We start from the raw sequence: 9,758 nt of genomic DNA, 5'->3' as shown, positions 1-9,758 counted from the left end.
CCCTCAGACTCCACTCCCTCCGTCTCCCCTCCTCAGTCTCCCCTCCCTCCCTCAGTCTCCCCTCCCTCCCTCACTCCGTCTCCCCTCCCTCCTCCGTCTCCCCTCCCTCCCTCCGTCTCCCCTCCCTCCCTCCGTCTCCCCTCCCTCCCTCCTCAGTCTCCCCTCCCTCCCTCAGTCTCCCCTCCCTCCCTCAGTCCCCCTCCCTCCCTCCCTCCCTCAGTCTCCCTCCGTCCCTCCCTCCCTCAGTCTCCCCTCCCTCAGTCTCACCTCCCTCCCTCCCTCAGTCTCCCCTCCCTCCCTCCCTCAGTCTCCCCTCCCTCCCTCCGTCTCCCCTCCCTCCCTCCCTCCGTCTCGCCTCCCTCCCTCCCTCCGTCTCCCCTCCCTCCCTCCGTCTCCCCTCCCTCCCTCCGTCTCCCCTCCCTCCCTCCCTCCGTCTCCCCTCCCTCCCTCAGTCTCCCCTCCCTCAGTCTCCCCTCCCTCCCTCCGTCTCCCTCCCTCCCTCCCTCAGTCTCCCCTCCCTCCCTCAGTCCCCCCTCCCTCCCTCAGTCCCCCCTCCCTCCCTCAGTCTCCCCTCCGTCCCTCCCTCCCTCAGTCTCCCCTCCCTCCCTCCCTCCGTCTCCCCTCCCTCCGTCTCCCCTCCCTCCCTCCGTCTCCCCTCCCTCCCTCCCTCCCTCCGTCTCCCCTCCCTCCCTCCCTCCGTCTCCCCTCCCTCCCTCAGTCTCCCCTCCCTCCCTCCCTCAGTCTCCCCTCCCTCCCTCAGTCTCCCCTCCCTCCCTCAGTCTCCCCTCCCTCCCTCAGTCTCCCCTCCTCAGTCTCCCTCCCTCAGCCCCCCTCCATCCCTCAGTCTGCCCACCTCTGTCTCTCCTCCCTCAGTCTCCCCTCCCTCCCTCAGTCTCCCCTCCCTCAGTCTCCCCTCCTCAGTCTCCCTCCCTCAGCCCCCCCTCCATCCTCAGTCTGCCCACCTCTGTCTCTCCTCCCTCAGTCTCCCCTCCCTCCCTCAGTCTGCCCACCTCTGTCTCTCCTCCCTCAGTCTCCCCTCCCTCCCTCAGTCTCCCCTCCTCAGTCTCCCTCCCTCAGCCCCCCTCCATCCCTCAGTCTGCCCACCTCTGTCTCTCCTCCCTCAGTCTCCCCTCCCTCCCTCCGTCTCCCCTCCCTCCCTCCCTCCGTCTCCCCTCCCTCCCTCCCTCCGTCTCCCCTCCCTCCCTCCCTCCGTCTCCCTCCCTCAGTCTCCCCCCCTCAGTCCCCCCTCCATCCCTCAGTCTGCCCACCTCTGTCTCTCCTCCCTCAGTCTCCCCTCCCTCCCTCACTCAGTCTCCCCTCCCTCCCTCAGTCTCCCTCCCTCCCTCCCTCAGTCTCCCTCCCTCCCTCCCTCAGTCTCCCCTCCCTCCCTCCCTCAGTCTCCCCTCCCTCCCTCCCTCCATCTCCCCTCCCTCCCTCAGTCTCCCCTCCCTCCCTCCATCTCCCCTCCCTCCCTCAGTCTCCCCTCCCTCACTCAGTCTCCCCTCCCTCCCTCAGTCTCCCCTCCCTCCCTCCCTCCCTCAGTCTCCCCTCCCACCCTCCCTCAGTCTCCCCTCCCTCCGTCTCCCCTCCCTCCCTCCCTCTCTGTCTCCCCTCCCCTCCCTCCCTCCGTCTCCCCTCCCTCCCTCCGTCTCCCCTCCCTCCCTCCCTCCGTCTCCCCTCCCTCCCTCCCTCAGTCTCCCCTCCCTCCCTCCCTCCCTCAGTCTCCCCTCCCTCCCTCCCTCCCTCAGTTTCCCCTCCCTCCGTCTCCCCTCCCTCCCTCCCTCCGTCTCCCCTCCCTCCCTCCCAGTCTCCCCTCCCTCCCTCCCTCCGTCTCCCCTCCCTCCCTCCGTCTCCCCACCCTCCCTCAGTCTCCCCTCCCTCCCTCAGTCTCCCCTCCCTCCCTCCCTCACTCAGTCTCCCCTCCCTCTGTCTCCCCTCCTCCGTCTCCCTCCCTCCGTCTCCCCTCCCTCCCTCCCTCAGTCTCCCCTCCCTCCGTCTCCCCTCCCTCCCTCCCTCCCTCCCTCAGTCTCCCTCCCTCAGTCTCCCCTCCCTCCCTCCCTCCCTCAGTCTCCCCTCCCTCCCTCCCTCTCTCAGTCTCCCTCCCTCAGTCTCCCCTCCCTCCGTCTCCCCTCCCTCCGTCTCCCCTCCCTCCCTCCCTCAGTCTCCCTCCCTCAGTCTCCCCTCCCTCCCTCCCTCCCTCAGTCTCCCCTCCCTCCCTCCCTCAGTCAGTCTCCCCTCCCTCCCTCCCTCCCTCAGTCAGTCTCCCCTCCCTCCCTCCCTCAGTCAGTCTCCCCTCCCACCCTCCCTCAGTCTCCCCTCCCTCCCTCAGTCTCCCCTCCCTCCCTCCCTCTGTCTCCCCTCCCTCCCTCAGTCTCCCCTCCCTCCCTCAGTCTCCCCTCCCTCCCTCCCTCCGTCTCCCCTCCCTCCCTCCCTCAGTCTCCCCTCCCTCCCTCCCTCAGTTTCCCCTCCCTCCCTCCCTCCGTCTCCCCTCCCTCCCTCCCTCCGTCTCCCCTCCCTCCCTCCGTCTCCCCTCCCTCCCTCCCTCCGTCTCCCCTCCCTCCCTCCCTCAGTCTCCCCTCCCTCCCTCCCTCAGTCTCCCCTCCCTCCCTCCCTCAGTCTCCCCTCCCTCCCTCAGTCTCCCCTCCCTCTGTCTCCCCTCCCTCCGTCTCCCCTCCCTCCGTCTCCCCTCCCTCCCTCCCTCAGTCTCCCTCCCTCAGTCTCCCCTCCCTCCGTCTCCCCTCCCTCCCTCCCTCTCTCTCTGTCTCCCCTCCCCTCCCTCCCTCCGTCTCCCCTCCCTCCCTCCGTCTCCCCTCCCTCCCTCCGTCTCCCCTCCCTCCCTCAGTCTCCCCTCCCTCCCTCCCTCCCTCCGTCTCCCCTCCCTCCCTCAGTCTCCCCTCCCTCCCTCCGTCCCTCCTCCCTCCCTCCCTCCCTCAGTTTCCCCTCCCTCCGTCTCCCCTCCCTCCCTCCCTCCGTCTCCCCTCCCTCCCTCCGTCTCCCCTCCCTCCCTCAGTCTCCCCTCCCTCCCTCCCTCCCTCAGTTTCCCCTCCCTCCCTCCGTCTCCCCTCCCTCCCTCCCTCCGTCTCCCCTCCCTCCCTCCCTCCGTCTCCCCTCCCTCCCTCCGTCTCCCCTCCCTCCCTCCGTCTCCCCTCCCTCCCTCCCTCCGTCTCCCCTCCCTCCCTCCTCAGTCTCCCCTCCCTCCCTCCCTCAGTCTCCCCTCCCTCCCTCCCTCAGTCTCCCCTCCCTCCCTCCCTCCCTCAGTCTCCCCTCCCTCTGTCTCCCCTCCCTCCGTCTCCCCTCCCTCCGTCTCCCCTCCCTCCCTCCCTCAGTCTCCCTCCCTCAGTCTCCCCTCCCTCCGTCTCCCCTCCCTCCTCCCTCAGTCTCCCCTCCCTCTGTCTCCCCTCCCTCCGTCTCCCCTCCCTCCGTCTCCCCTCCCTCCGTCTCCCCTCCCTCCCTCCCTCAGTCTCCCTCCCTCAGTCTCCCCTCCCTCCGTCTCCCCTCCCTCCCTCCCTCTCTGTCTCCCCTCCCTCCCTCCGTCTCCCCTCCCTCCCTCAGTCTCCCCTCCCTCCCTCCCTCCCTCCGTCTCCCCTCCCTCCCTCCCTCAGTCTCCCCTCCCTCCCTCCCTCAGTTTCCCCTCCCTCCCTCCGTCTCCCCTCCCTCCCTCCCTCCGTCTCCCCTCCCTCCCTCCCTCCGTCTCCCCTCCCTCCCTCCCTCCGTCTCCCCTCCCTCCCTCCGTCCGTCTCCCCTCCCTCCCTCCGTCTCCCCTCCCTCCCTCCCTCCGTCTCCCCTCCCTCCCTCCCTCAGTCTCCCCTCCCTCCCTCCCTCAGTCTCCCCTCCCTCCCTCCCTCCCTCAGTCTCCCCTCCCTCCCTCCCTCAGTCTCCCCTCCCTCCCTCCCTCAGTCTCCCCTCCCTCAGTCTCCCCTCCCTCCGTCTCCCCTCCCTCCCTCCCTCAGTCTCCCTCCCTCAGTCTCCCCTCCCTCCCTCCCTCAGTCTCCCCTCCCTCCCTCCCTCAGTCTCCCTCCCTCAGTCTCCCCTCCCTCCCTCCCTCAGTCTCCCCTCCCTCCCTCCCTCCCTCAGTCTCCCCTCCCTCCCTCCCTCAGTCTCCCCTCCCTCCCTCCCTCAGTCTCCCCTCCCTCTGTCTCCCCTCCTCCGTCTCCCCTCCCTCCGTCTCCCCTCCCTCCGTCTCCCTCCCTCAGTCTCCCCTCCCTCCGTCTCCCCTCCCTCCCTCCCTGTCTCCCTCCCTCAGTCTCCCCTCCCTCCCTCCCTCCCTCAGTCTCCCCTCCCTCCCTCCCTCCCTCAGTCTCCCCTCCCTCCCTCCCTCCCTCAGTCTCCCCTCCCTCCCTCCCTCAGTCTCCCTCCCTCAGTCTCCCCTCCCTCCGTCTCCCCTCCCTCCCTCAGTCTCCCTCCCTCAGTCTCCCCTCCCTCCCTCCCTCAGTCAGTCTCCCCTCCCTCCCTCAGTCAGTCTCCCCTCCCTCCCTCCCTCCGTCTCCCCTCCCTCCCCGTCTCCCCTCCCTCCCTCCGTCTCCCCTCCCTCAGTCTCCCCTCCCTCCCTCCCCCCCCCTCAGTCTCCCCGCCCTCCCTCCGTCTCCCCGCCCTCCCTCCCCCCCTCCCTCAGTCTCCCCTCCCTCCCTCCCCCCTCCCTCAGTCTCCCCTCCCTCCCTCCCCCCCTCCCTCAATCTCCCCTCCCTCCCTCCCCCCGTCTCCCCCCCTCCCTCAGTCTCCCCTCCCTCCCTCCCTCCGTCTCCCCTCCCTCTCCCCTCCCTCCGTCTCCCCTCCCTCCCTCCCTCAGTCTCCCCTCCCTCCCTCAGTCTCCCCTCCTCAGTCTCCCTCCCTCAGCCCCCCTCAGTCTCCCTCCCTCAGTCTCCCCTCCCTCCCTCCCTCAGTCTCCGTCTCCCTCCCTCAGTCTCCCCTCCCTCCCTCAGTCTCCCCTCCCTCCCTCAGTCTCCCCTCCCTCCCTCCCTCCCTCAGTCTCCCCTCCCTCCCTCAGTCTCCCCTCCCTCAGTCTCCCCTCCCTCCCTCCCTCAGTCTCCCTCCCTCAGTCTCCCCTCAGTCTCCCTCCCTCAGTCTCCCTCCCTCCCTCAGTCTCCCTCCCTCCGTCTCCCTCCCTCCCTCCCTCAGTCTCCCTCCCTCCCTCCCTCAGTCTCCCTCCCTCCCTCCCTCAGTCTCCCTCCCTCCCTCAGTCTCCCTCCCTCCCTCAGTCTCCCTCCCCAGTCTCCCTCCCTCCCTCCCTCCCCCAGTCTCCCTCCCTCCCTCAGTCTCCCTCAGTCTCCCTCCCTCCCTCCGTCCTCCCTCCCTCCGTCTCCCCTCCCTCCCTCCGTCCTCCCTCCCTCCGTCTCCCCTCCCTCTCCCCCTCTCTCCCTCAGTCTCCCTCTCTCCCTCAGTCTCCCTCCCTCCGTCTCCCTCCCTCAGTCTCCCCTCCCTCCCTCCCTCCCTCAGTCTCCCCTCCCTCCCTCCCTCAGTCTCCCCTCCCTCCCTCCTCAGTCTCCCTCCCTCCCTCCCTCAGTCTCCCCTCCCTCTCCCTCCCTCCCTCCCTCCCTCCGTCTCCCCTCCCTCCCTCCCTCCCTCCGTCTCCCCTCCCTCCCTCCGTCTCCCCTCCCTCCCTCCCTCAGTCTCCCCTCCCTCCCTCAGTCTCCCCTCCCTCCCTCCCTCTGTCTCCCCTCCCTCCCTCCCTCCGTCTCCCCTCCCTCCCTCCCTCCCTCCGTCTCCCCTCCCTCCCTCCCTCCCTCCGTCTCCCTCCCTCCCTCCGTCTCCCCTCCCTCCCTCCCTCAGTCTCCCCTCCCTCCCTCCCTCAGTCTCCCCTCCCTCAGTCTCCCCTCCCTCCCTCCCTCAGTCTCCCCTCCCTCCCTCCCTCAGTCTCCCCTCCCTCCCTCAGTCTCCCCTCCCTCCCTCAGTCTCTGAGTTAAGCTTGATATCAATGCACCAACACTATCTGGTTGATCTGGTCTTCTCTCCTACTCTTTCCCTCCCCTGCACTCCGGACACTGACCCCTCTTCTTGGCTTTTCAATGAAACAGTTGCATTCGGCTGCCGTGTTTTCACCGTGTCGTCGTGTCATACCTACACCAAATATTGAGGATGACCAGTGAGAGGTCAGCAAATGTCTGGATTTCTTCCCCAAACAGCACAAAGTTGCACTTACTCCCATTCCTTGCGCTTGGCCTGTGGGGTGCTATGGATCTTGTGAGCCTGATGAGCTTTGATAATGTCCCGTTGCTCCACAATGCCTCCTCTTCTCCGTTTAATGACGTGGGGGCTAAGGGGGAAGTCGGGATCGTCGAGGGGGAAGGGGCTGAGCCCCAGCATCGGAATATCAAAGAAGTTGCTGCCTTCAAAGGTGAAGCGTGCATCGAGGTCCTGGGCCTTGACATCGTAGACTGTCTCGTAACTAGCTGCTTTGGGCATCAAACCCTGCGGCAAGGACTGGGGGTGAAGCAGCGCGTACACTTGTCTCTCCGTCTCATGCTGCGGCCTCTGACCCGGGCTCGTGTCTTGCGTGCCCAAGCTCCCTGGGTCCTGTATTGGAAGGGGAAGGTCTTTAGGACTGGACTCCTTTAAAGCTCCGAATGTCTGGTCCAAAATAGAATGAGAGCTTCCTGATGCACAGCCCAACATCTTTGGCACCTTTGAGAGAAAGAAAGGGAAAGAGAAAATGGTTTGTCAGAATTCAAACAACGACTTGCTTTTATACCGCGCCTTTAATGTAGTAAAACATCCCGAGGCTCATCACAACATGTGACACTGAGCCACATCGGATATTTGGACAGGTGACCAAAAGCTTGGTCAAAGAGGTAGGTTTTAAGGAGCATCTTAAAGGAGGACAGGCGGAGAGGTTCAGGGAGGGAATTCCAGAGCTTAGGGATTCGGCAGCTGAAGGCACGGCCACCATTGGTGGAACAATTAAAATTGGGCATCTACAAGAGGCCAGAATTGGAGGAGCACAGATATCTTGGAGGGTTGTAGGGCTGGAGGAGGTTACAGGGATAGGGAGGGGCGGGGCCGGGCCATGGAAGGATTTGAACGCAAGGATGAGAATTTTAAAATGGAGGTGCTGCCAGACCGGGAGCGAAATACTGATATCAGAGCTCGGTAGTCTCAGAACTACTAAAAACATTTCAACCTCACTCTCTTTGGTTAAAGTGCTAGAGTTCACTCTCCGCTGAGATCGATGGAAAGTTAAATTGGACGGCAGGGGGCTGGGGGGGGGCGGGTGGCGGTGGTGAATGGGCCGCCCATCGATCGCGTTAGCTTCACGCCCGGAGGGTTAGGTCACATAGAAACACAGAAACGTAGAAGATAGGAGCAGGAGTAGGCCATTTGGCCCCTCGAGCCTGCTCCGCCATTCAATGCGATCATGGCTGATCATCCAAATTCAGTACCCGGTCCCTGCCTTCTCCCCATATCCCTTGATCCCTTTAGCCTTAAGAAATATATCCAACTCCTTCTTGAATATATTTAATGTATTGGCCTCTACTGCCTTCTGTGGTAGAGAATTCCACAGGTTCACCACTCTCTGGGTGAACAAATTCCTCCTAATTTCTGTCCTAAATGGCCTACCCCTTATCCTTAGACTGTGACCCCTGGTTCTGGACTCCCCGACCATCGGGAACATCCTTCCTGCATCTAGTCTGTCTAGTCCTGTAAGAATTTTATAAGTTTCAATGAGATCCCCTCTCATTCTTCTAAACTCCAGCGAGTACAAGCCCAATCGTCCCAATCTCTCCTCATACATCACAGAATCTTCCGTGGTCAAATCTCCCTCAGCTCACCCACAGAGCATATCAACTGGCAAAGTGAGTGGCTCCAGACATGAGCGATGTGGCTTCACCAGACCAGGTTCAGAAGCTTTGGGACATTGAAATCAATAAACCATTTCAAGAGGGTGACAGATATTAAACAATTCCCGGCCTGCTCCTCCCTGCCCGAGAGGAAACCCACGGCAGCTTCCTAATCTCGATGGCCTGAATGAAGGCATGACAGAGCCAAGACAAGAGGGGAATCCCGAGCAGGAGCCTTCTAATGCTGCCCTGGTCTAACAGCCTGAATTATGCCTATTGTCTGCTCTCTGCTCATGACTGCTCAAGTGATCAGTCTCACCACACTGACATATGTGTCCCTGCATCGCTTGATCTGAGGCTTCAGGGCATGTGATTGGTAAAAGGATAAACAACACAGCTCTTTAAAAATGGATTAATATTCGTACACCCAGGCTGACATGTCTCTCAGTGTTGTGAACCAACTTCTGGGAACAAAGTCTTTGATTAAACATGGACAACTGTAGCCTCAGTAACATATGGTATGTTATATACACAGGAGTGTTATACACTGCAACATAAAGTGTGTTATATATACAGGAGTGTTATACCCAGTAACACACGGTGTGTTATATATACAGGAGTGTTATACCCAGTTACACATGGTGTGTTATTTATACAGGAGGGTTATACCCAGTAACAGATGTTGTGTTATATATACAGGAGTGTTATACCCAATAACACACGGTGTGTTTTATATATATGTAGGAGTGTTATACCCAGTAACAGATGGTGTGTTATATATACAGGAGTGTTATACCCAGTAACATACATTGTGTTATATGTACAGGGGTGTTATACCCAGTAAAATACAGTGTATAATATATACAGGAGTGTTATACCCAGTAACACATGGTGTGCTATATATACAGGAGTGTTATAGACAGTATGTTATGGTGTGTTATATATAAAGGAGTGTTATATCCAGTTAAATATGATGTGTTATATATACAGGAGTGTTATACCCAGTAAAATATGGTGTGTTATTTATACAGGAGTATTATACCCAGTAACGTCCGAGCGAGGGACCACAAGGATGTCCGCATCACCCGAGCCATGACAGGAGCTGATGACTACTGGACAGACCACCGCCTAATCCACTCTGTCATCTCCATCAATGTAGCCTCAAAACAGCGGCGGCAACAGAAACAATGCCGCAGGAAAATCAACGCTGGACCACTCAAAGACCCTGCTAAGAAAGCCCTATTCAGCCTGCGCCTCACAACCAACCTGATGACTCCCAGTGATTCAGAGACACAGAGTGTCCACAGCGCCTGGTCTGCACTCAAGGCCTCCATGGTCAGCGCCTGTGAAGAGACGCTCGGTCACTCGACCAGGAAACACCAAGAATGGTTCAACGAGAATGACCAGAAGTTCCAGGAGCTAATAAGCCATGGGCACGGGGCATTCCTGGTCTGGAAACAGCAACAGAACTCAAGAGCAAAAAAGCAGCTCTACAGACGCCTGAAGGCCGAGGTCCAACAAAAATCTCGCAACTCAAAGAACAGATGGTGGGTGGAGAAAGCGCAGGAGATCCAGCAGCTAGTCGACAACCACGACGTGCGTGGATTCTTTAGTGCAGTCAAGACCACCTGCTGCCCAAGCACCCAAGGTCCTACCCCACTGCGGGCCAAGAACAGAGAGGTGCTCATCAAGGACAGAGAGGCAGTCAGTGCCCACTGGAAGGAGCACTTCGAAGATCTCCTTAACCGAGACTCTGTCACAGAATCACAGAATCACAGAAACCCCACAGTGCAGATAGAGGCCATTTCGGCCCATCGAGCCTGCACCGACACATATCCCACCCGATCCCTGTAACCCCTACACCAACACGTATCCCACCCTATCCCCGTAACCCCACGTATTTAATCCCCCTAACACTAAGGGTCAATTTATCATAGCCAATCAACCTAACTCGCACATCTTTGGACTGTGGGAGGAAACCGGAGC

At 61.4% G+C, this 9,758-nt stretch overlaps 1 protein-coding gene across 1 annotated transcript in view; it reads right to left on the bottom strand.

Annotated features, from left to right (window-relative positions):
* LOC147121680 (uncharacterized) overlaps nt 1-6,677 on the bottom strand; it is a 23,059-nt gene extending 16,382 nt beyond the window's left edge. The window contains exon 1 of the mRNA XM_085977696.1: nt 6,137-6,677. Coding sequence (XP_085833822.1) covers nt 6,137-6,609 — 473 coding nt within the window. The 5' untranslated portion in view covers nt 6,610-6,677. The remainder of the gene's footprint in view (nt 1-6,136) is intronic.
* Nucleotides 6,678-9,758: the final 3,081 nt, after the last annotated feature.

The sequence above is a fragment of the Somniosus microcephalus genome, chromosome 3 (assembly GCF_052327205.1).
Source record: "Somniosus microcephalus isolate GS21.2 chromosome 3, FLI_Smic_1.0, whole genome shotgun sequence".
NCBI classification, from domain to species: Eukaryota; Metazoa; Chordata; class Chondrichthyes; order Squaliformes; family Somniosidae; genus Somniosus; species Somniosus microcephalus.
This window is presented reverse-complemented; position numbering and strand designations above follow the sequence as displayed.